This window comes from Perna viridis, chromosome 5 (genome assembly GCF_037379345.1).
Source record: "Perna viridis isolate PV_CMFRI_1.1 ecotype Kerala chromosome 5, ASM3737934v1, whole genome shotgun sequence".
Classification (NCBI taxonomy): Eukaryota; Metazoa; Mollusca; class Bivalvia; order Mytilida; family Mytilidae; genus Perna; species Perna viridis.
In genome coordinates, this window is record NC_142449.1 from 50,457,866 (window position 1) to 50,485,357 (window position 27,492).

The window sequence follows — 27,492 nt, forward strand, 5'->3', positions numbered from 1 at the left end:
ACGGACCACAGTCTTGAACAGCACAGAACTGTGGATCGTTTGAAGGAGATCAACGAACCCAAATTGTTTCAAAATACCAACCCTTGGGCTATAATTTCAAAACTGGCCTCTTGGAAGCGAAGTTAAATAGCCTTTTACAGCCTGTAACCAGAACCAAAAGTTGCCCTTCCATTATTGATTGGACAGTGGCTTGCTCCCACTATTAAATATGCAGCCTACTAGTTAGGTTAGTACGAAATCCATATGTCTAGGTAAGCAAATAAAAGTAACACAGATGTCATGGAATAATATATGTTTATTGATAACATTAACAACGAAAACAAATAGCAGTGATCTGAAGTCACAAGGTGTGTTTGATTTGATTTTCCATACACTCCATCGAATATCATTAGGTACAGGTAAGACTATTAAATGATCATATGATCAGGATGTCAGCGGTGTACTCGGATTGATGACTAGGTATCTGATTTGCTCAGGTAGAGTTACGGAAAAAAAACTGGGTAGTATTCAGTGTTTTCTTTTTGCTAATTAAAAATGAATATGACGTGTATATGATTAACAATAAATTAGTACATTAAGGTGACTATTTTCATAAAAAAATGTGAATGAAAATTATCATGATTTTATATATTTTTTTTTTCATGATTCATGTTTATTGTAACATATTACGACCCAGTGAGTGACTGCTAATTAATATACCATGAACGACTAACATTTTTTTTTTCAATACTTGTACATGAATTAAATTCGTCAAAAGTGCTATTTATGTGATTGCACAAGTTTATCTACTTTTTGAACCGAAGACATCAATACTAGTTGCAGGCGATAATCTTAACGTGTGATGTATCATTTGTATGTGAATAATATATTTGCATGGTTGCATTCACTCATGACATTAAACAGTCAACATTGCCGATAATTTACTACATAACGAAACACTGGGCTCAACATGCCCAATGAAATGAACACAATATTATATTTGCATAACAATAATCAATGAAAAATGGAATATCAAAGTATACATATTATAGAATGTAACAATGCCTCGGTAACACAATGTCTGATAGGTAACACACTGCCTGACAATATTATATAATATAATATCCCGGTAACAATGAATATAATTATATCATAAACAAGTAATATATTTGACCCAGAGATTCGTACAGTTTAACATACTCGCAACAGAAACAATGAGTATTACAAATTTCCATGATTTACATAATTATTGTTCTATATTGTACAAAACAAGAGAAGGTCACCCTTTATGTTCAACTTGTTATTTTGACCTGCTCATTGATAAATATATCAATTTATAATTTAAAGAAAATAAAAAAGAAAAACACGTCATAATGATGTTAATTTGCATGCCAATTTGCATTTCAAAATTCTATAACATTTATTCATTTGGATATATCATTATATTTTTAATAATCAGTACGACTAACTGTATGTTTTGTAACCTTGACACTTTTCTCTTTTGAATGAAAAAATAAAATCACCAATTGCTTGCATATTGCCAAACAGTCAAGCAGTCGGAAATACTGAGAATATCTGTATTATAATAGACATAACTATATGTTATAATGTAAAATCCTTGGTTATCTATCAAGGGATTAGCAAGTTTAACAACTATATACAATGCCCAGCTGTTTTTGTACCACTGACGAAGACCTTAGGGTCGAAAATTTTGGCATCACTTTCTGCGTTTTATTTGTATTAAATTTGTATTAAGGTCATTTTTACGTTTAAATATGACAATTGTTCAGTTTTTTTTAATTTTTATAATCGTCCTCCTTAAGAGCAGTATGGCAAATGACAAGGGACATCTATTTTATTTTTAGTAGGCGTTGATCCATTCCTGTAATTTTTTGCCTTGATTTTTTGAAAGTCACTCTAAACTCTCAGTTTTTTAACTACTGGACCAACTCAACTACGCTTCACACACGTTCTACAAGCAACAACAAAAAAGGCCGAGGAGTCCTATTGAACCAAAAAATCATTGACTAACGAAGATGGCCTATGGAATATTTCCACACTCTATCGATTCTATGCAAGCTTCCTCTGCTGGTCAACTTTACTCTTGGATCAATGATATGTGTTCCCAAATATACACATTCGGGGGCTCTTTACTTTACTTATTTGTGCGTTACTAATCGGCCATTTCTGTTACACTTGTATATTTTTTCTTCTGTGTAACGAGGAAAGACCGAGTAGTTCTAATTAAACAAATGAAAGAACGATAGGGCGGACCTACTGGTGTCTATAATATACATAATTCATTGGAATACATAATTCAAACAGTAAATGGCTTGTCCGACCGAATAAACTTCATGTCTTAATGCTTAATGGGACTATTAGTGTCCTTTTAAGCAAAATCTTAAAGGCATTAGTTTTACGTAACTTTTTACACCCACGTGACATCTATTTAACAATATCAGAATCCTAAAATGCCTCGATATGATAATGACAGTCAAAACTAATGAGATACATGGGAAAATAACAAGTAACTTTCCACTAACACACAATGGTTTAGATTTTGGCTTTTTTGTTCGTTCTATAAATAATGAACGCACAGTTCACTTCCGGTAATGTTCAGGAATATACGAAGGAAAAAATGAACACTTTACGTTACATGAAACAGGACAAAGGTGGTAGTTGGTACAAAGTTTATGCTTTCAAGTTGACAAGGACCTCATTCTTAGCTTATCACTGTTTATTTTTGATTAGATCCAAGTCGCATGCATTCTTTCACAACACCAACTTCGTCTACTGTAACATCTGTAAGTTTTATTTGGTCTTATTTTGTCCATACATATGGAATACACTGTCAGTAAGTCATCTGCACTTTGTACTTCTAATTCAAATGCTTCGAACGCACTTAAGTATGTGCTATGCATGTGTAGTTAATGATTTCCCCTCATCCACTAAATCATGTTATTCAAAATCCTATTTGCATTGGTCTTTATACAATATATACAGTAAAATACATAGCTATAAACTATAACTACGTTCAAAATTGATCATCTGGTAAGACGTTGACGAAGTAAATCCCGCATTTCGTACAATTGAACTTGAATGTTGGCTGCTGTAGTCTCTAAATTTTCTAGCCTTTTTTGCACGTTTTCTTGGTTTTGTTTCACCGTAGATACTATATCACATACTTCTGTAACCCCTTTGGATATCTCAACGGTACCGATCACATTCTCGCGTAATCTATATTTTTCATCATGAGATTTGTTCATGGTACGAATGGCAGACATCAACTTCCGGCGATGACGCAAAACGACTGTGCTAGTATGTCCATGACCAACTTTACGAAGCCTCCAAATAAGCATAGACTGCTTAACCACGTCTGCCGCTGCATTGCGGCGTATTTTATCCATATGAATCTGTTGAACGAATGTATGCACGTATTTTTCTGAACGCGTCTGTTCTAGCTTTTTAGCCAGGACGGCTACACAGAGAGCCATAATTCCAACACCCATCATGCCCGTGCAAATGGCAAATACTCTTCCGCAGATACTGTAAGGGGTTATATCTCCATATCCAAGAGTAAGAAATGTAACAGCAATTAACCAAACTGCGCTAAGGTAGCTACCTGCTGGAGAATGCTCCTTGTGGAATTCAAAAGAATAATATTCACATATTCTGACGCTCCATGAGTTGACAATAAGTGTAGTGACAAGAATGCTTGTAAGACAAGTACCTGGCATGGTAGACATTAGGGCCTTGAACACAAACTTTGCATTGATATTAACCTTGCTTAATGTGCCCAAACTTTGGACAGTTGTATCCCTGAATAGACTGCTATGAACAACTAGGAACCGTCCTAGTATGTAGATTCGTAGAAACATAAGAACAGACAAAATTGCATTTACTGGTATGTAAACTGTTTCGTACCTAAATGTATCTGGATTTAGAACCAGCATAGGCGTCGTAGCATTCCCATAGGGAATAGGATGAATGGAACAAATGACAAGTTCCATAATAGTCTTGATGATGATTTTCATATTGATCACCAACTTCCAATTGTCCAGTCCTGTGGTAACTAACTGAAGTTTAATACCTATAAAGTTATAGAGAAGGACAAACACTATCAGTATGACAGTTGTTATGGTAGTTATTACCCGTAGAGCTGTTGAGGCGACGCTATCATAAACAATTACGCCTCCTAAAACTAATTCGTAATGAAAAACATTACACAAAATGCCAGTGAGGCTGAGAACAAAGGAGACATCTACGACCTTTGACCTGTGACTGATGAGCTCCTTTCTGTGGCGGAGTCTGAACCCTAAGTTGTGCTTCTCATCCATGAGTTGTGCTTTAAAATTCTTCATAGACTGGTTATCAATAAGATCTTCAGTGCTGACGTAGCGAGTATATTGGAAATCTGACTTAACTAGTGGTATCCCTGCATTTTCCATTATGGTACAAACTTTGGAAAGTTTCTGTAAATAGAAAAATTCAGATAAAACATACAGTCAATGTTATTAATATTACTCAATATTAACTCAAGAAATCCGAAATCACAATAAATATTTCAAACGAAGATACACAAATGCTGGTATCGAATTTTTTTTTCTTAAGACCTTCCAAATGCCAGGATTGCATAAGAGTATTAAGCAGATGTGCAATTGCTGTGCAAGTCCTGTGCCTGTTAACCTGGAATAGAATTTGTCTTCTTCTTCTGATTAAGAATGAAAGAGAAGGACAGAGTTAATCACTGATTAAACTACTTTATAAAAACAGGAACTAACTGACAATACAAAATAGCAATTCATGAATATATTAAAGCACGTATGACATCTGTGGCACTGTCGGACGTGTGTTTTCTGTTTTTACTGGAGTGATAGGGTTGGGTCTGGTCATCACGGACCATGGACTGAAAACAACTCATATATATATATATATATATATATATCAGTACACGAAGGAAATTCAATACGTTCCCTCTTAATTACTGTACCTACTTTTCTCTAACTTCTAATAAAAAATATAATAGAACAAATACATAAATAACTTAATGTTATTACGCAAACACTTAGCACGATTTCGTGTTGAATAAATTCTTATAATTCCAATGTTAGGATTGACAGCGAATATCAAGTCAAACTAGAGTTAAACTAGGAAAATGTAGTTATGAACTGTAGAAAACTTAGTTGACTTCATTGTTGAACGATTTCCGGAAATACGATTGGAAAATTCAATATTACATTTAGAGGATTAATGTAATGATCATTGATAAATGAAAAGAGATCATTTTTTATATGAAATTTGAAATTATTAAGGAAACGAAGAAAAGTCATCATGCAATTGTCTTTCTGATATGTATCATAAGATTGTATTTAGAAACCAGTATCCAGAACTAAGGCTCAATATTGACAGAAACACCACCGAGAAACCAATGATCGAAAGGTCATCCAACAGATGATCGTCATTTTCAATTAAACATCATGATATTTGTTTCAGAAATTATCTGTCTCCTATAATGCATGTTTGATTCGTTTCCTCATGGCAAAATTTTATTTCATAGACGTAAGGCATTCTGAGACATGACAACCTCATTAAAACTCTCGGCATCCTTAACTATCTTCTGCCCAAAAGTCTTGTATCAGATAGAAAGTCTTATTTGTTTAAACTTTAGTATTAATTTTATAAGTAGTACTCCAGCTAAGTATCATGCAAAATGTGATTCATGGTTGGAAAGCCTACATATTTTTGTTAATGATATTTTGTTTAAAATGCTATTATAAACAGATATTATCATGTGCCTTTTCAAATAACCCTTGGTCTTAGGGGATGAAAGTTATATAAATTAAATTAAGGAGATAACTCTGCAGATGACAATAAAATACAAAATATTCTGCTGGATTTTCAATGTCGATTATTTCCTAAGGGCAGACAGACTGTAATGAATGATTACGCATTTCATTATATAGATCCATTAAACAAATCAATAACAAAAATAAAAATGTGTAGCCTTAATTTTTTGGGGTATATTACACATTACAGAATTTGCATGATTCTTACAAAGACAGCTACTTAAAACCTCTGTATTTTTGTTTATAATCGTTTGGTATTAGTACAGATCCTATGCAGGAATCAGGTAACGCGAATATTCTAAGGACAATATACTTTTAAGAGTATATTTAATAGTAATCAAGGTATTCTAGCGGAAATCAAAAGAATGTATTCCAGGGATAAAGACCAGACCGGGAAAACATGCAGACACATATAACAAAGAACATAAAATAAACAAAGTAAATGAGCAACTCGGATTCCACAAAAAAATTGGGAGCACGGACCAGGTGCACCGATAGCGTAAGTGTCCTCTGTTTTTCAAGAAACACTTGCCGAACCGCTCATAAAAAAGTCAAGTCAGGGGTAGACAAAAGGTGAAAGGACCATGATACGTTGAACAAATCGGTTCTCATAGTGGATACACTTTAACTATTCACGAGTCCATGATGACGACTTCTGTAGTGATGACTTCAATCTTGTAGCAACATATATATAAACCCTGTCCAGAAGCCTAATTGTAAGAAGACTAGCGGTACAATAGTCTGCGTAGTTACGGCAAGCTCTAGCATAACGTATAAGATGTGATATGAAAACTCCATACGCAGGTGAAAGTAAATGAAAAGTCACCGCGTTTGTCGTAGTTTGATCAATAGTTTTCCTTTACCATCGATCTCTACGGGTAGGTCAAGATATGAGGCTGACTTCAAAGAGTCTGTAATATCCTCTTACCTCAAGTTCTTTGGGGTAGATGCGATGTATCAAATCCCCGAATCGAGGATTTTTAACGATAATATGTCATCTCTATAGCGGAAACTGAGATTATAGAATCTGGCTAAAAGATGTTCCTTCCTTTAGATCAGATCAGCTATAAAGTCAGCCTCGTCATAAGAGTGAGCAAAATTTGTTCCCATTGGAATGCCGACTGCGTGTTGAAATAACGCGTCTACAACAATGGACAAATATGTTGTCGATAAAAATTCAAGAACTTTAAATATATATCTTCTTTGGTATATTTGGAAGATGATTTGGAATCGTATTTAACACGTATGAGGAATCTCTACCAAGTGCTACATATCTGTATCTAAGCGTACCGTCATTTTTTAGAGTATCAGCGATGTATGATGTTTCTGAGGCGGGATTTTAACTGTTTTGGGCGAATAAAAGTATAAAGAGTTGAAAATCATAGGTTTTAATCTAATGTATTCTGATTATACAAGTGTAATTGAGGGTTTCCAGAAGATCTTTCGAATTTTTCAGGATCCACATTGAATTTAACATACTAACTGTCAAAACATGTAAAACGTGACCTTACTTCATCAATTGACCAGAAAAGCTTTATAGAAAACCAATATATACATATTGGACTACCATGGATTTTTTTTCAGAAACGACAAGTGGTGCACACTTAGAATCTATTCCATGGTATTTTCCGTCGATAGAATCAGTGTTCTTTGCTTAATTGCTCTGAAATAACGCAACCTACAATTTTTGCTACATTTAATGTTCTAAAAGGATATTACATAATCCTGCTAACTCAACTAGAAGTAAATGCCGAACAAATTATTTCATCTTTGATAGCTTCTATTTGTTCTACAAAGAATAGGAAATTCAGGAAATACTTAAAGGTAATTTTTGGCATGATATGATTATGATATGACATCTTAAAGACCTCTTAAATACATGAACGAGAAGTCACGACATCCCAAGTCAAGAAAGATAACTCAGAGCTAGCCAAATTAATATTAAGCTCTTTATTTTGACGACATGCAGAATATTTCCATCGTGTAAAATTTACTTTTAACTTCAAGATTATTGTTTGTTATTTTATTTAATTAATACAAGTGTATATTTAAACCGTCACTGTGGTAATGGGGAAAAACTATGGCGACTAAGTGGAATTATAATCACGTAGTCAGACACCACTGTGAATTCGAGTTCAGCAAGCGCGTAACAGTTCGAAGATATTTTCCAAAATTCGGGGATGTTGGTGGGGGGGGGTCAAACTTTCAAATCTTTCAACTACCCGCGAAAGTTTTATACAAGGTTGTAACATCCGCTGCTACGATTATGACAGCACACTCGCCTTCGGCGTGTCAGATTGTGGATTCACTTTGGACAGAGTTTAACAAATAATTGATATTTTGCAATAGGAACGAATTTTTGTGGCGAACGATCATTTTAGTGTTGTCTGTGAAACTGCATTCACAAATTACTCCAAATTGGCGGACGGTCAGACGGACACAAAACATACTATGATTGTTCACAGTAGCTTTCTATAAAGAGGAGACAAGCATACTAGTGATATTTTTTCTCTTCAAATATTTCACAAAAATGGATCGAAGACAGCAGTGACCGATTTTCGTTAACACAGGAAGTTGATGTCCGAAAAGCCTGAAATCGGATCCCAAAATATGAGATCCGTACCTGATACTGGATATAAAATATCAAGAGGCTGCAATTAGTACATGTAGTTGCTGAGAAAGGACTGGTGTTACGAAAATAATTTTCCTGCTCGCCTGTTCGACCAGCATTCACCAAATTTGTATGGAATAAGCATGGTTTCTTTTAGTATTTCTAGAACTGTCATGTTCATAGTTTCTAGTACTATTGACACACCGTCAGAAAAAAAGACGAAGTTACATCCATCCTTATATATTGACCCTCATAAAGAGAGAGAACATATTGAATAACGGTAATGATTAATAAACAGCTGCGACACAAGCACATGATACGCCCGTCGTCTTGTGAAAAAAAATATGTTTTTGGAATAACACAGGGTTGTACAGGATGTCATGCCAAGTATACCCAGACTCATCTTTTATTTTTGCTTAATAAGAAGTTTAAATAAGAGACAGACAAAAAATGCTTACGGCATATTTTATACGATACCAAATTGAAGCAATAATTATGATTAAGGGAGCAAATATTTTTGCAACGAAACTTTTGCATGTCAATACTTAAATTGCAAGAATTTGATAAAAAGAGGAACAAATTTAAAATTTGTTACAACATGTTTCAGCATTCATTGTATAATGTATCTCTAAAATAAATTCCCCACAGTGGTTCTCTAAGCAAAATAGATGTTGCCCTGCCTTATTTGTCATACCAGATTTCGAAAAGAAATTCATGTTTCATATACTAGTAACTCGAATATCTAGCAAAACTAACGTGTTTAGATATAGCATCTATATGATGTTGAGCGCAAATTTTGTAGGAATATTTAGTAATATGATTTTAGGCTATGCTTATGAAGGACAGAGCTCAATGTCGTATTTAAGACAAAACAGCGTCTCCGCATTTGTGTAATCGTCTACTTCCGTCAGAATATTTTTTAGCCATTTATAGTTCTGGTCTTACATTCTACATATACATGACGTCACTAACGCTGCGTCCATATAAAGAACAAAGTAATTTGTTTCAAAATAAAATCTTCATGATTAAAAAAGTCTAGATTGATTGAGAAACATAATCCGTTGAAGCTCAAAAGATGAAAAGGGGAATAAGAAATGGCTTACACAGCATGCAAGCAGTGTGGAAAATAATTTCTAACAAAATATTTTAAAGAAAGAATTAGAAGAAAACATATCACAGCAAAATATTTATGCACCAATAAAATTCCCAACACTCACATGGTCAATAAATTGTAAGGATGGTAATGGATTATATCAGTCAACCTTGCTTACTTAACAAATTACGAAGGTTACTGTTAATTTGTTGATAACATTTTCCAATATGATATTCTTTGGTGATAAGCTATTGAATTCCTTCTTAGGCCTGAATGTTGTCAATACTACTTAGCTTGTAATAAGACATAGTTGCCTGTCAGTTTCCCTTTATTTCGCAATTTTTTCTTCTGAATTAACTTTATCTTTGATAAACTCTGTCTAGAGTTTGGTCGAGTTTTTTTTATGAACACATCTTTTGAAGAACCGCTGCCCGTCTCCCTAGCAACGTATGCGAACTAAAATACGCCATAGGCCAAGTGAGCTATCGCCATCACTTGGGAGTCCGTCGTCGTCGTCGTTAACAATTTGTCAAACATCCTCTCCTCTGAAACTACTGAATGGATTTGGATTAAACTCAGCATGACTGTTTCTTAGTGTAACCTGCACAAAATGACTATTTGAATTTTTGATACGTGAAAAAAAAAACGGCCGCCAATACTAAAATTAGAACATAGGGGTAAGACAGAAGTTTTTCTCGTGTATTTCCAAAACCGTTAAGTTTAACCAAATTCTGGTTAGGATAAAAGTGTTTAGCATTACAAGAGCTATTTGCGGTCGAATTTTGATGAAAATATGTTGACCCATGTTGGAGTCATTGCCTTTTTTGGACGCTTGTTGCTGTTTGTGATGTTATTACTGTAAAATCTTCACCACAGAAACTTATGTAAAGAGTTCAATGAAAGTATATATGTTTGTTTCTTAAGGTATACTGCACAAAATAACCGTTTGGGTTTTTGATCCGTAGCAAAAACAATTGAATTTAGCTTAACTCTGATGGAAAGTAATATTGTTCACCATCAGAAGATGGACTTATGCCGAAATTTTCAAAATGATTCTTCACCCAATGTAGGAGTTACTACCCCTGAAACATATTTTTGTCCTTTTTGATGTGTAACCTTCTTCTCTGAAACCATGCGGCAAAATTTACTTAAAATTGGCATATTATTTTAAGGTATCCTGCAGAAACTGAATATTTAAATTTTTTCATCTGTCCAAAACATGACCGTCGTCAATAAATATAGAACATGCGGCTAAAATGCTTTTTTTTTGCTATTTTTCCTCGACTAAATAAGAAAAATGAAGATGAAAGCTTTTTAAGGAAATTCTATACAAGTTCGGGCATCATATGTAGATATGCATGAAGAAGATAATTAATGTCAGGTCCCTGCCAGGGGTATTATACGACTTCAAGGTTAAATGGGCATTTACACGGATAGTGAACAAGATATTATGTAGGAGTAATCACGGGAACCAAGATTCTAGCGGAAATCAAAAGAATGTAATAATGGGACAAAGACCAGACATGGAAAACAAATACAACAAAGAACATAAAGTGACTAAAATAATACATAAAAAGTAACAAAAGTGAATGAGCAATTCGGCCACTGCTGTCTGTAGAATCCTTTATCTCAAATTCTTTGGGGTAGATGAGATTATCAAGTCCCCGAATCTACGATTGTTTAACGATAACACGTCATCTATATAGCGGAAACTGAGATCAAGTTAAACGATGTTGTTTTTCTTTCCGATCAGATCAGCTTTAAAATCATCCTCATAAGAGTGAAAGAGTAGGTCAGCCGATAGAGTAGCACAATTTTTTCCCTTTGGAATGCCGACCGTTTGTTGAAATACTGGACAAATATGTTGTCGATAAAAAAATTTCAGCATATTGAAAACATCTTCTGTATATTTGGAAGATGATTTGGAATTATTTTTTACAAAGTATGAGGAATCTCTACCAAGAACTATACATTTGTATCTATTTGTACCATCTTTTTTTTGGAAACAATGATGTATAATGTTTTTGAGTCGGGATTTTAACTGAGTAAGGGGAATAGAAGTATGCTGTGTTGAAAAATCATAGGTTTTAATGCTATTATGTTCTGATATTAATCTTGAATTGTAAGATAGACATGATGTTCTGAGTTGACAGGCAGTGTATTAAAATTTTGCGACCATTTTCACCAGTTGCTCGGATTCCAATGATGTTTGGTCTCTAGAGGAACATTATGTTTTAAGTTGAATGGTGATCACGAAAGTTTTGTTCTGGGCGGACATTTCCCGGCTAAGTTTTATACTTGGTTTGATTTCATTAATATTTGGTTTGTATTGGAACATGGTTGAATGGTGATGATGAAATTGTTGCATAGCCATGGTTTAACTTCATTCTATGTTCTTTTCAGCAAATGTACACCGGGCAAATACCCCTTCAGACACGGTGGAATAACAGGGCATAGGGGTACCACTACCAAAGTTTTTTCTAGAGGTTCTAAAACACTTTGAAGGCATTTCAAACATTTTACAGTGCCTTAGGTACACAGCTGAAATTGGAAAGCCTCTCGATTTTTAACTCCGAGTTTAAGTTTCAGGAATACTTGACTACTATTATTGCACTAACAAAATACATGTAAATCACAGGCCCCCGTTTCAGACAGAGCCTCACCCCTAAGTACTAATACACAGATATGTTGTAATACTTGGGGGGAGGGGGCGAGGCTCTGTCTGAAACGGAGGCCTGTGATGCTATTACCCAACTGGACTTTAATATTTTATTCCCTTGCAGTGACCTGACAGTAATTATCTTCTTCATACATATCTACACATGATGCCTAAACTTTGTATAGAATTTCCTTAAAATCCACTGAATAGTGTAAGTTGATTTACCAATTTGTGTGTATCACTGAAATTAGGATTATCTCCCTCAGAAGGCATTGATATTTTCATGCACAGCTATATTTGATGCCAAAATTTCCTATTTAATTTCATCATAATCAATTATGTGGTTTACGAAGAGTTGCACTTTCGAGGTTTCATCATATTAAATGCATAAGTTGTATCATCCTTACAGACATCGGACAATACACATAAGATGCCAAGCATAAAAATTATTATACTCAAACCTCAATGTTGCTCTTATGTCCAAATGACTAAAGGTGAAGTTCTTTTTACTTCAGATAGATTTTTTAATGATTAATGTGATCCCTATACTTTTAAAGGGCTCTCTATTTTTATTTTACTCGTAGACCAGGGTAAATTGTCTCTGGTCTCTATACTGTTCCATATAGTATGCATATTAGACCTGGTCAGTACCAATCTAACACGAAGAAAAATCGTCGGGAACGCCGGTTCGAAATTACAATAAAAAAATCATTCAACAACTTTTAGAAAGGACATGTAAGTCAGATACAAAAAGAATAACGATCAAAAAGTAAAATCATGGAATTTTTTAAGTGTATCATTGGTATAAAATAAATAGATTTTTTAAATGTAGGTATGATCAAAACACACACACACACACACACACACACAAAATAAAAACATAAAACCTCAAAAAATAAACTTGATTGTTAAGGTAATTGTAGCTGATGTTTAATTGCTTGTATATAGTTTCAGAGATTTAAATCACAAATATAGTTCATAACAGTCTAGTTCTGATAGTAATGTGCATATTATTTGTAATAGTTCGGAATCATACCCATTTTGTAGTTTTATTTAGCTCTTAACCCATATCATTAGCACAACATTAATCCGATTTTAGTAGTTACTAATTTCAATAACTGACAAATTTATCCGTAATAGTAATGTAAGCCTTTCAAATCTTAGTAATTCAAGATACTTTACCTAATATAGAAATCAAATCCACATTAATTCAGTACCCAGACAGACTAGCAGTTAAAACATAAAAAAATATAATAAATACCGTGTACATTATGATAAAGAAACATTTATCTACTTCGTAAAATTATGTACAACACATATTCACAACTTACCACAATCAAAACCAATACTAGAAATCAAAACAGCTAATGCAAAACACACACAGGAAACTACCCTGCTCAGGCAAAGACAATCGACACAATGATATAGTCAGCTGTGAAATATCAGGTTTATAGCTGTATATAGCTGTTCTTGTCTGTCACCAAAGGTCGAATAACAAGAAAAGTGTGATCATTTTACAACAAAGGCATGTGGGTTTATAATGTACGTCCAATCAAAATTTCACTAAACTACATTTTTCATAGATGTATCCAGTTGAATTCTTGAACTTCACTGGATGTCATAAATTTTGTTATTTAACGCTGTTCAACAAATATTTAATATACTTAGAAGAATACCTAGTATTCGCACTTAAAATTTGGCTTTCATGCAGTAAAGTCACAACATTGAAGACCTCAGCTCTAAATCCGTTTTGTTATATGCATGCTGATAGTCAAAACATATGTGACAGGTGTACTCCTCAAGTACATCTTGTCTCTTCTAAGTATATATCCCCATAGCAAAATACTAAATATATGTTTGCACCCAACGCTTTGTAAAACACAGATTTGCCAAAAAGTTTTGAATTCTACACTTTTATAAAACTTTAGCTATTAGCATGTTCAAACCCTTAGAATACGCAATCAATGAAATGAAGTCTGATCCTCTTTGTTTGCACAGTGGTATTTCATGCGTCAGAATTCGCTTCACACAGACAAGATACAAATATCGCAGACTTTTTTTTAATTTGAAAATACAAACTTCACGTGAATTGAAAGAAAACATCAATATTTCTAGAGCATATCTCTTTGGTATTTGATCTGGGAGTGCAAGTGTGAGATAATACAGCAAGTAGGCTTTATGCTATAGCCAAATACGTACTAAGAAAATAAGTCCTTGTGTCACTGCACTATATATTTCAAATGTCAACATTTTAAAGAGACCCGAGAAAAGAGCGCCATCGTGTGATCAAAAGTCAAACTCATTGCAGGAAACAACATTACGGGATCCGAATGAACAACACAATGACATTTGCAATCCTTATTAAAATATCGAATGCGTATATTTGGAATTCTCTCGCCCGACTTAGTCTTTACGTTTGTGCAATATCAAGAACAAAAATCGTGAAAGAAGAAATCCTCAAAACATTAGATTACATTTTGTTTCCGCGACTTCCAAGCAACAGTCTAACTATCTCCAATTTAACAGCTCCCAATGAATTTGTCCAAGGGATTACAGCTTGAAGTAATTATTTACCTAACGATGCCCATAAATATGTCAGCGGGGAGCAATTAAGATATAATCGCATTATCCATTTAAAAACAAAGAACTAGCACAATTACTCAAAATAATCCTTCGTTCCTTAAAGGCTCCAACCTTGCTGATATAAACTAATTGTCAATAGTTCAAACAATCGGTTTTTATTAGTCTTTTATCATCGAAGTTCGTGTTGGAAATTTAAAACAACAAAACAACGGCTCTCGTCACTTGATTGCTGCAGTTAGTTTTGTTTATGTATTAAAAAATGTCTTTTTAAACAATGATGGAGACCAACAATGTGAAGGAAAAACAGCAGTATAAAAAAATTGACTGAAGGCAAGATGGAGGTTATTGTATGCGTCATTTGGCCATATTGAGCGAATATAATCTATGAATCACAATTAACAGAACACTGAACTATTCAACCGACAAAAGAAAGTTATAAGCACGCGCTATAGCCTCACACAGACGGCGATTGTAATAAGTAAAAAAAGTTGAGATCTTAATAAACTACAGTAAAAAAGCTGTGGAGTTTGAAAAGGGTCTTATTATCTATTATTTTTTGTGTTGTCTTTAGGAACAATACATTGCTAGGTTTTCCAGGCGATATATATTGGATATCACCCAGGTTTGACCCTATATTTACAAAGTGAAACTGTAGAACATCGAGATAATTAAATGTATATCACAAATGGTCATAGATATATATTAACCTATTTCGCGTTCATCAAACATTGATTTTCTCCTTTCGAAGCATGATACGCTCTTGTGTATAGACTTAACCCATAACGACTTTCAGATTAATGTCCCCGCATGACGCACTCAAATATATCAAAAATCATTCTCATTTTTCATCTTCTATAAAATAATAACCAATATCTTATTGATCAGCTTTGAAGTTTTTTTTAGAAAGTGCATTAAACTGATTTCGGAGCCAGTCAAACATCCTCCGATGATTCTTTGGTTTAGATATATTCAATGGCGTCGTGATAAAAAAAAAATATTGAATTAACAATAGACCGTAATGATGTGTTTTTAAGAGAAATAAAACGTTGGACTTTGATTATAGCTCATGATTAGCATCTATCATATAAAGGTTTATACTACTGAGGTCGCTTAATTGAATACAAAATGGCTTATTAACGAGAAAAATACGGTTTATTTAAGTACGCGGGAGACAGTTGCTGTAATCATTAGTTTTAGTTTTTTTTTTTGTATAACAATGGGGCATGGTGCTAAACAAGTTACATAGTTTACAATTAACAAGTGAATGTCATTCAGCGATCAATGACATTGCATCACAATGGAGCAAACAGGTGATACTCAAAGAGGTGACAATACGAAGACCACAAGACTGGACTAAATTACATATTATATACGTGCATTGAAATGTGCACGTAATTGGACAACTTTGGTAGTATAATATAATACAAGTGTCATATAGTGTGGGTTTTTTCTATAAAGCTGGTGGGTGTATTGATTTTCGGTCGGTGCTTCCGTGCTTTCGCCACATGCGTTAAGACAATAGCCGGTTAAATAATTTTGGTTCAACGAATAAAAAGTGCAATGCAGACACCAGACATTAGAGCTTAAATGGCAATTTTCTATCCCAAAGAAACAATTTATTCTTAGTAGTACTAGTACTGTGGTGTATTAATACATTTACATGTTTAATACATCTACATGTATAACCTTGGTTCCCTTGATTACTCTTTAAAAAGTTCAATTCAGATGTTTTCTGAAAACGGACTTTACTACACCTTTAAAGCTAAACCCTTTAAAAATAAAATGTGTTGATATTAATCCTAATAAGTGCCATTTTCCTTGTGTTTTGTAAAAGCATATAAAGCCGACAGGTACGAATTACAATTTGTACTGACAAGTACAAAATTAAAGGATCGATACATTTAAACAAACCATATTTTTTCAAACCCAAAACATGATGATCACTTTAAGCATGTGGGGAATAATATGGGCCTGAATATAAACTTTATATTTTGTTTACAGACGATGGGCAAAATTCGATTACACAGTAACAACAGGCGAATTATCTCGCTGCAGCTGATAAACAACAGAAGCTCAGACAGATTCATGAAGAGAAAACAAACTAGATTAATTAATTTAGCAAATGATGGTGACATCAATACTGACAGAACAAAAGCTATTTCAAAGAAACAATTTGCATTACGGCTTGTAAACAAGCTAATACAACAATCTTCTCACCAAGTAAATGAGAGATGCGCGGTGAGCAAGGTCGATATAATTTACGAAATTTTGGGAAAAAAAATTTAAAATACACGTTCCAATTCAATATGATCTTTCAATTGCAAACATGATAAATAGAACTGGTTAACAGTAAGGAATAAATAACTATATAATACTTAACTACTCAAATATTTATACAAGAGATGTGAAATTGGAACGAACTGGCATAAACTAAACTAATTTCTTAGAAACAATTGACATTTGTGGTTGTGAATACATTGACTTAAATAACATTTCCAGTTGTTAATTGAAGGCCTCATGTAGCAAAGTTTGACAGATACTTATGAGAATGGAGTTAATTGTCTGACCCTGTGGGTGAATGATGAAGTAAAAAAGGCCTCAATATTATAATGGTCAAATGTCTGCACCTATTCGTTCACCGAGTTCCCAATATGATTGTTTATGTACTTGTTTCGTAAATAATGGTCTAACCAACCCTGAATAATCTGAAGACCTGTCTAAATCAGTTACTGTTTGCAGTCCTTGGGAAACCGAACACTTCTCTAAACCACATTTTTAAAGTCCAAATGGGACTCGATTTATATGGATATTCGCTGTACAACTTTCTGGTGAGATCACATACACTTGGGCCAGAGATTTTTTTATATTTAAATTTTTTTCCAAAAAAATCAAAAATTCATCGTTTTTAACCATTATAAGCAAGTTCTGACAATTTTTTTTTTCCATTTTTCGCAATTTTGACCACTATGGTATATACAGGAATATGATAATGGCAAAATTGTCGTAAGAACTTGCTAATAATTGTTAGAAACGATGAATATTCGAATTTTTTTTGGGGGGGGAATGGATATAAAATAAAAATCCTGGACCCAAGTGGCTGTGGGTGAGATGTTAGACATTGAAACGTATGTACAGCATACCGGAATTAGCAATGTTATTGCAATACTAACATTTTTAGAGAAAATGAGCACAATTTGGGCTGGGATTGGCATGCTATAGCTAATTCCATAGTTTTGGTTTCGAGTACTTCTTGTATACAATTTTTTTTTATAATTTAGATCTTTCTATGTATTTGGTTCTGTTCTTGCTGCTGATAAAAGGTTACACTTCAAACACATGTAACTGTAGTACATTTGCAATATTAGTATGAGTGGTACTTCCGCATCCGTAAAATAAGAAAGCCTAGAATACACCCGTTACCTTTTCACTCCATAAATTCCCAGTGACAGAGAATCTGAAATGGTGGTTTTCAGAAAATAAGGTTCAAGCCTTATATGTGTTCTCTTTGTAAAACATTCGTATAAAGTTTTCAACATTTTCTAGCAAAGGTTTATTCCAACCCCGGAAGATCCCATAGATCCCACTGTATCTTGGGTAAAGATTAAAATAAATACACTAAATATTAAAAAAAAAAAAATGTGGGGTCCAATTTATTTTCCAATAGACAAAAAAGCATCAGTATCAAGTATTAATTAGATGTATCATCGTGTAAATTCCACAAGTATGAGTGTTCACTTGTTGTTAATCTTGAACTTCGTAAATAGCGTCTTTCATGCAGATTACACATGGGAAAGTGGCAACATCCCAGTATATGGTAAATTTAGAGGAACAAAATTTACATTTTAAAAAAATTGATGTAGAAGAGTATTGCTTTTTTTTTTCAATTTGAAAACTTTGTAGTCGGGTAAATGCATATGGACTTCATAAAAACAAACCAAGATTTCAAAAAGCTTTTAGAAAATGCCAAGCTTATACAAAATATAGTTGACATTTTAATGACAAATGGCGTTTCATTACGTCAAAGAACGTCAATATGTAAATCTAGTTTGATTAGCTTATTTTTCCCTTTACACATTTACCACCTACATGGTAGGGTAAGTATTGTTCGAGTTGGTGATAAATGTTTTGGTAACACTCCTAATTTTCCAGTAAATCATGTTACTCTATATAATTTGCATTGTTCATTCGATTTAAGTCTGAGAAGATTATCATCTAAATAGTAATACAATTTGTCTGTGGTCACTATAATTTGACACATTATATTTAATACGGAGGAACCATTTACGTAAATGTCTAATAAAAGGCTATGAATCGAATTTGTTTTCGCTCAAAATAACAAATTGAGATCGTCGTGTGATGTCCACTGTGCGACCATTTGTCCATCAAACCGAGGTTAAATGGAGGAGCCCTTTTTAAAAAAAATATGCTTCTAAAACATTCAAGTCCTGTAGTACCAAACTGATATATCAAAATGCCAGATTGAAAAGGTAAAGAATAATGCTTATATCCATGATAAACAAAATCATCATTTGCGTTTCATAAGTATTATCCGTCATGCAACATGGTAATTTAGATTCCTACAGTACATTGTTTTTACATATTTCACATCTTACCTGGCGGAAGGGAAGGTCCATTATAGTATGGTGGAATCTTGTATTCTTTCATCCTCGCTGTATCTCATGGACCATCGTCTGAAAAATAATAAAAAGCTACTGAAAAATATTATCCAACATCACAAATGAAGAAACAATGTATTAGATGCATTAGAGTATAAGTCCCCTTTTCTTGTACATGTACATAGTTATTTTATAATTCTTGCAAAACTCAAGTAAAGAATTTTTGAGTATTTGTAAGTCTGAATACATTTTAATCGGTAAAAAAAATACCTATCACATCTTCGATAACCAACGATTACACCCCGTCCCCTCTTTCACAGGACCGTAATCCTTTGATAAGGAAGATGAAATATCTATTGCATACACATTTCTGATAGCACTTCAATTGGTTGTCACAGAAAGTCCTCTTTCAGCAATGACATAAATACGATAAAGCGTGGTAAAATTATCGGTCCCGACTTAGCAAGGACATTTTATTTCCCATCTCAAATATATCTCAGAAATAAGTTATCATATGAATAAATTGTACCAACATGTACTGGAGCGAACAGGAAGTCAAATTTGAAAGAATTGCATATAATTTGTTTTGGTATATTTTAAAATAGGAAAGTCCAAAGTCCAATTGAGTTATTGTTTTTTTTTGTTTTTTTTTTAATTATCTACTTGACCTTCATATAAATGCAAAATAGTATTGTTTCGAACATATGTCAGCCCCATTAAAGTGTTAGTCTATAAGAATCAGGCAGTGACTCAAAACACGATATAAAACAAAATATTTTGAAAGTGCAATTTATCTTCTTATGTTTGTCTATTTGCACCATCAGAATTATTCAGGAAAAAAAGACAAGAGTTTCCATATCATTTTGGTAAATTAAGTTATAAATTCATGAATTCAAAAATGCACCGAAAATGAACATTTTAAAGGCAGATAACTGTGTCAAAAACCTCGTTTTTCTTAAAGTCTATTGAAAATGTTTTAGCAAATTCAGTGATGCAGAGATCAAATAGTGTTTTTTCTTTCAAATAGAGAAAGCATCCTTGAGCGAAATTATACTGTCTGATCGGTAGGTATTTAAGTCTGATAATTTTCACAGGTAATTTTTTTTCTGCTGCAACCAGAGTGAATGCCATTTATTTAAAAATATACATCGAATATATATTATTTATAACAAAGAATCCCCCTTGGTAATAAAACTGTTGGAGCCTACGGACCCGAGCAAAGTAAAAGTGCTACAAAGTATATAACATTTGAAGACACCACAACCATACGAGGCATGGCATTTGCCAATTTAAAATTATTTCTTTAAAAAGAAATCCATAAACAATGGAGTAGGTCGCCAATTATTTCCGGGGACAATAGGGTATTTTGCGGTCTAATAATATTGGAAAACCTAGCTGTTTGTAAATTGATGTGGTTAAATGAGATCAAGCATCGATTCAAAAGCTTTTGAAAACGATTTGTATACTTCAAGAGAGTACCATGGGCCGCCTTAAATATTCAAGGATGTCCTTTACGATAACCATTTTGATGAATAAATGCACATGATTAGTAAAAAATAATGAGATTTATCAAATCAGGGACAAGATAATTCGGCGATGTTTTACAATTCATACAGGAATTTATAACAGCAAATTCCAATTAACAGCCATTGAATAGTTTTCTATATTAATCTTTTAACAAATTTGCTGCACGTAAATTTTTCACTCAATATCATAATGCAGATAAAGTGCAAATACTGTTACTGAACAAATGTAATGCTGAATTGCATTTTCTGTAAAACAAATAAAAGATCTGCTTCGATGCTGATGAATGAAGGCTCTGGAAATCTATCACCGTAGCATTAATTCAGTACATATACTTGAAGTCACGAGTAATGCAACGCCTCTGCCCTTGCTCTTGTATAGAAAGGTTTTGAAATCCTTACTCTGAACATTGCAGACGTGCCGATGCACCATACATTTATGAAGGACAATCTAGGATTTCTCTCCGACACCAATATATTGATTTGGTAATTTTGCCCTAAGTAATGTCCGGTATAGTTCAAGTTACGCACCAACCAAGTTTCTTTCAAAAATGAAAATTACATGAAATATTTAACTTTCCTGTGGTGTTGAACCATTTTTAGACAGTAATTATATGCGTTTTTCCTATCATTCAGTATACAGAATGCCAGAATACTTAGTATAATGGAAGCTTAACGACGTTTGTAATGGTGGTCATACCGTATTAATTGTTGCTGTTGGTGCTTACTAATTAGTTATATATAAATAACATTGTATTTATTAACTCAATGTAATCTAAACTTCTCGTGACTGCGGTGATTCGATGACGGGACAGAAAGGTCACTCATTCTTTTGTTCTTGGACCATGAAGTAATGAAAAATGCCTTCTGCCAATGGTGTAATGGTTTGGTAAGCTATAGATATATTATGTCTAATTGTCACAAAACAATTCTTCTAACATTGTATATTAAGGTCCGGCTCATAATAATAGTTGTTAAAATGTGACATTCACTCACTCAGTGAATTTAGCAATGACAACTCATACACACACTAGCAAAAAAGGCACAATTCAAAGCAAAGTCTTTCTATAATTAATGACACCAAAAACCTCTTATTTTGAAATTCTAAATATCGAGATTTCAGGAAATACGATTTAATAATGGTTAACTGTATCGATACAACAATACTATGGTATATTTAGTCATAATCAAATTTCGCCCTTTAATACCAAATTCTGTCAAAGAAAGACTTAAATAGAGATGCCACGTCTCGGGTGATATCAGTCTTTCGAACACTTCTTACAGTACACTAAGGTAGATTCTTCTTTAGAAATAAAAATGCAATGGATCCAGCTATAAGATGGATTTAATGAAACCTATGATATAATTTATATCAATGCGGTTCGTTCCAGTTAAAACGTCTTTTTGTGCCAGACGAATGCCGCGGTACCGGGTAATAGAAAGTAAGCCTTTATTTAAACCATTACCACTTTTTATGAATAATATTGTCTTTTTGTGAGCATGTACTGCTCCTCCCGATTTCCCGGTCAAGTCCTTTTGGTGGTGTTATCACGTACTTCAGGAATTCGGTTAATTTGACTACACAACTAATCTCGACTCCTGCAAAGAGGGTATAAAAATTATATCCGTAATGTCAAAGCTTTACATCTCTGATACGGTACAAAACTCCACCCCTTTTATGACACCAGAAACAGTGCGGATTTGTAATCAGTAGTACTCATGCCCTGTGATATTTAAACATCCTGTATACCAGAGCCTGTAAGTGATCGGAGTGATATATAAAAACTCAGGAAGCGGTTATAGGTCTGCGGAGGAGATTGACAGAAGCCTCTCAAAACAAAAGTGGTGCTTCGTACTACTTCGAGCAAGGAATAAATTAAGTATCCAACGTGCCCCCTGGGGCAACTTTCATACCATTTGCTCTTTGTGACAAAATATCACATTAAACACAACTGTCATATCAAATTTTGGATAAATGCATGATGTTTGTTTAATGTTCGTTCCCACAGAAGCAAAAAAAAACGTCCATATTAATTCAATTAAGTGTACTGTATAAATACAGTTGGTAAAAGTTTCTAAGTACAGCTATATCTAATACAATTTGTACTGAGTACATTTGTGTAACAACTAATAAAACGAAGCCATTCGGAATTTCCAGTATTATATTAAAGGCTCCTCTTACCGTATTGAGTTCCGAAAACAGTGGGTGTTTGCATTGTCGGTCGGCTTTCCAATTCATTGCTATATAGCGTGATACAAAGGACTTGTGGTGGTACGAATTTTCTCTACAGATGAAATGATTATGTTTTGCAAATGAAAGTAGAATATTTTTAGTTTTGATGATTGAAGCACGAAGGTCGTTTTAATATTTTTGCTATCGTTTCTGATGGAGATGAGAGGTAATTATTCAGCGTCAGTTGTTAATTGACAGGTCAAGGTCGTGAATTGCAAACTGATTAGACAATCATTTTTAGTACATCTTTAGCACCGAGTAACTGGGTAATGCTTTCACTTTTGATAAATTAACCTTAAAATACGTTATACTGAAAGAAAGTCTTCGGTTATATTCGGGTGAAAATGTTAGGTATGGGAAGTGCATCAGCACAAAATAATGAAGTGTACACTGAACTGTAAAGTTTTCTGGCAACGAGGTTTTTTTTTTTCACTGTGTAAAAAGAGGACATGTCAAGCGAAATACTGCCAAACCATATCATCCAAAAAGTTAAAATCAAAAGACCTACGGCAAGGACAGAGGTAATTGGAAAAATTGTGAGCTAGGCTGGCTTAAATATCCCCTATACTCACCCCTAGAAACCATTGGTCAAATTATAAAAAAAAAAACCGTCCAACAAGAAGTTGATGTCGCTCGAATCTGAAATCGAATCTCACGATAAGGAATACATATATAAAAACAGTAACAATACCAAGTGAAAATTTATTATCCTTAAAATATCAAGTGGCTGAGATAAGTAGTTGCAGTTGTAGTTTGAAAGGCGCCGATGGACAAACGAACTGAAGTACACCATGATCTTTATAAATCCCAGGGGTATAATAGCCAAATAAAACCGAAACCGCGATGAACAACGTCGATTAAAAAATGTCTCGATTCGTATCCCAGTTGCAGTTGTATGATATATAGTTGATTCAACACGTAATTCGTAATGACATGTGTCTTAGGGTATAATTTTGATCTCGGTAGCGCAGGAGTACTCTTTACTTTCACATTTTCGAACATTAATTTCGTACAAAGTTATTAGCAAAAAATACAAAAAAAGCAATAACAGGAAATGAAAAAAATCCTTTTAAATTAAAAAATTATGTCACGCATTTGTTTCCCCGACGCAATCGATATAGTTTCGCTCTTTACCCTTCGACCTTAAAGGCGCTCTTGCATGGAAACGCAAGTCACCTGATCGCAATTCTGTTTCCCGATTGGCCAAATACTTATAACTAAGTTGCGTTCGAAAGACTTTAAATTATCGAAAATTGAAATTGCGTGCCATGTGTTATTTCCTGAATGAAATGTAGAAAATTATAATTAAAAAGAAAAAAAAATACTGCGTCGACTATCTTTATTTTTAAAGATAGTACTTGTCCGATTAAGTGTTAGTTTTAGTAATAATCAGTCAAAAAGGGAAACATTAAAAACATGCATATCAAAACCTCACCGATCTTACAATATTAATTTCACTCAAAGATACTTTCTTAATTTGAAAAGATCACTATTTGATCTCTGCATCACCGGATTTGCTCAGGTATTTTTCAATAAATGTTAGAAAATGAGGTTTTTGACAGAGTTATCTGCCCTTGAAATGTTCAACTCAGTGCATTTCAATGCAACTATAACTTAATTTACCAAATTGGTATTGAAAATGTTGTCTTTTTCCCTTGATTCCTGGTGCAAATAGGCAAATTAAACGTTCAAAATTGTGTTTTTTTTCATTCCATGTTTCACCCACTGCCTAATTCTCACAGAGACTGACACTTAATAATATTGGTCTTTTTTTTTCCTAAAGCATAGAGAAATTGAAAGACGGATCGTGAATTTACAATGTGCGTAAGTTGAATAAAATTTTAAAATCAAAAGGAACGAGTGGACTATAAGTAGATATACTGAACGTGAGAACGAAGACACGTGTTTCAAGGAGTAACTATCATCAGCAGCATTTGAATCAAATATTTAGGAAGATTTAAATTAAAAAAATGTATATAAAAAGTACTCAAAACCAAGAACTATCGAAGTAGGACGCCAAATCCATCACTTGGAGGATCTACCATGTGCAGTACAAGGAATGATGCCAGTGTTTAATTTGTAGTACTGCAAATATTTGATTAATAAAATCGGATGTACATTAATTCGGGGTCATACAAGTCTGTCTACAGTGTTGGTGTCAGAATATCCTCGGCTAAATTTGGTCCACTAGCAGTGGCAACGACTATATAAGGTCTGAAAAATTCGTTTACTTGATTCTTTATCCTACATAACAACACATAGATGAGCTATCCCGTACTACCACACATCGTGTACTAAGTTGCAGCTCTTGATTAATTCTAGGAGGAATGAACCGGCCAGCGAAAGCTATATTTTTATATAGCCTAGCTGGCCGAGTGGTCTAGGGCGCTAGTCTTCGTACAAGCGGTGTTGTCATAGATGTCACAGCGGTACGAGTTCGAATCCCGCGGAGGGAACGACCAAAAATTTGCTTCGCAAAATTGACAGTTTTAACATCGTTGGGAATTTTTCAGACCTTTCTATAAGTTCCCTGTATCAATTTGATCTGATGGTGCAGTGTAGCGAATAGAGTCGTCACATTCTGAGACGTTTGAATAATATTGATTTGTTGTGACATGCATCATTAATTTGATCCTCTATCCTACATAATGACACCTAGTTGAACTGTCCCGTACTACTATACATCGAGTACTAAGTTACAGCCCTAGATTAATCCTACGAGGAGGAATGACCCGGCCAGCGAAAGCTATATTTTTATATAGCCTAGCTGGCCGAGTCGTCTAGGGCGCTGGACTTCGTGCAGGCGGTTGCCACAGATGTCACAGCGGTACGAGTTTGAATCCCGCGGAGGGAACGACCAAAAATTTGCAAATTTTGGTCGTTCCCTCCGCTGGACTGTCAAATTAGAGAAGCAAACCTCCCGGTAGTTAAAAAGTTTTTTATTCATGCACCGGCTTGGAATGAGAAAAAGTCTAATTTCAGCTGCATGGGGCACTTTTAAGTTTCATTTCTATCGATATCTAATCGATATAATAAAAAGTGTATGTTAAAAAGCATTTAATAATGTATATGATTTAATTTTTACATTTCGTCATGCATTTGACTTTTATTTCTCGGGGAACTTGCTTTCTATGAACATTGATCGGGTCTAAATTCTAAATTCAACTGCTGTCACTTAAGTCAATATGAAATGTCAATTTAGATGAATCTAATTTTTTGTAAAATAAATCATTATTTGAACAACACTAGCAGTTGCCATGACAATGTTTCAACGATAACGCCTATTGTTGCTGATAAGATTGCTATTTACGTAGTTTCGTATGAAGCGTCACTGCTCCTCTGATGTCATCAAAAGCTTTAATCAAGTTGAAAATAACTTGAGTGACATTAAAACTTCTTAAAAGACAGAATATGAGCCTATGTAATCCGGAGTTTGGTGACAGTAAACTGATAAAGCGGGATAGAAGTATATAATGAAAAAAGACTTGCCTTACCGCTAATAGCAATGACAATCACTGATACACATTTCCTGAATTTAGCATCACAATTCATTGAAAATCTCAGTCTATCTACCTCAACTGCAACCTTGGGATGCTAGAAAGTGTCAGTACTCATTGCTACAAGATTCTAGCCGGGGCTCCATAGGGAAAGTCAACATGCACGAATTAGCTTAATTAGTACAATGTTTTAGTGAAGGGAAAAAGGCCAAGTGCCAGAAAAAAATTCAAACCTTCTGTGCAAAACAAGTTTTGGGTCTAATTAAGGAAATACAAAATGGAAAACCAACTGATTCAGGAAAATAATTAACCCCTAGGAGTGCAAATGGACTCTAATTAACGTGTAAAGATACAGAAGTATATCAATTGTTTTTCTTATAGACTCCCCCACCTCTTAGTGACATGCATTAGCACCCTATGTATAGAATCCACTTAATTACGAACACTACTTCGCTTTAATGGCATACTAGAAAAAATGGTATGAACATCAGGACGTTCGTAAATGTTTACATGTCTGTCGGGTAGATTCAACTAAAAATAACAGCTACGCTTTTGTGATTCCCTGCGATTATGAAAGATATTCTGTCCAGCGATATGGTTTTTTGGCACCCTTTCCCAGTCTGCACACGTTTTTTTTTTGTTTTTTTTTTTGTTTTTTTTTTTGTCATGTAATTTTATTTCATTTGAAGAAGTAATACAATATTACAAGGAAACAAGCCATGTTCGTAGCTATCATTCAGTTTGTTATATTTCTTTTATGTTTTCCTTCTAGATTCAATTTATCTAGTCCCTAATATTTCCATAATGCATTGTGCTTAAGCTTGCGTGCATTTTGACCTTCGAACTGACATG

The 27,492-nt window shown here is 34.0% G+C and overlaps 1 protein-coding gene across 4 annotated transcripts in view; it reads right to left on the bottom strand.

The window, feature by feature from the left end:
* Window positions 1-277: 277 nt before the first annotated feature.
* Window positions 278-27,492, bottom strand: part of LOC148618116 (small conductance calcium-activated potassium channel protein 2-like) — a 50,542-nt gene continuing 23,327 nt past the window's right edge. For 3 of the 4 annotated variants that reach the window (XM_088585989.1, XM_088585988.1, XM_088585985.1), the window contains exons 2-3: window positions 19,385-19,462; window positions 278-4,451 (exon numbers count right to left, since the gene is read on the bottom strand). In XM_088585989.1, the coding sequence (XP_088442115.1) occupies window positions 3,024-4,451; window positions 19,385-19,405 (1,449 nt within the window). In that variant the 5' untranslated portion in view covers window positions 19,406-19,462 and the 3' untranslated portion in view covers window positions 278-3,023. Of the gene's footprint in view, window positions 4,452-19,384; window positions 19,463-19,657; window positions 20,275-27,492 lie in introns of those variants that run through there. The other variant, XM_088585987.1, reaches the window with a different exon arrangement.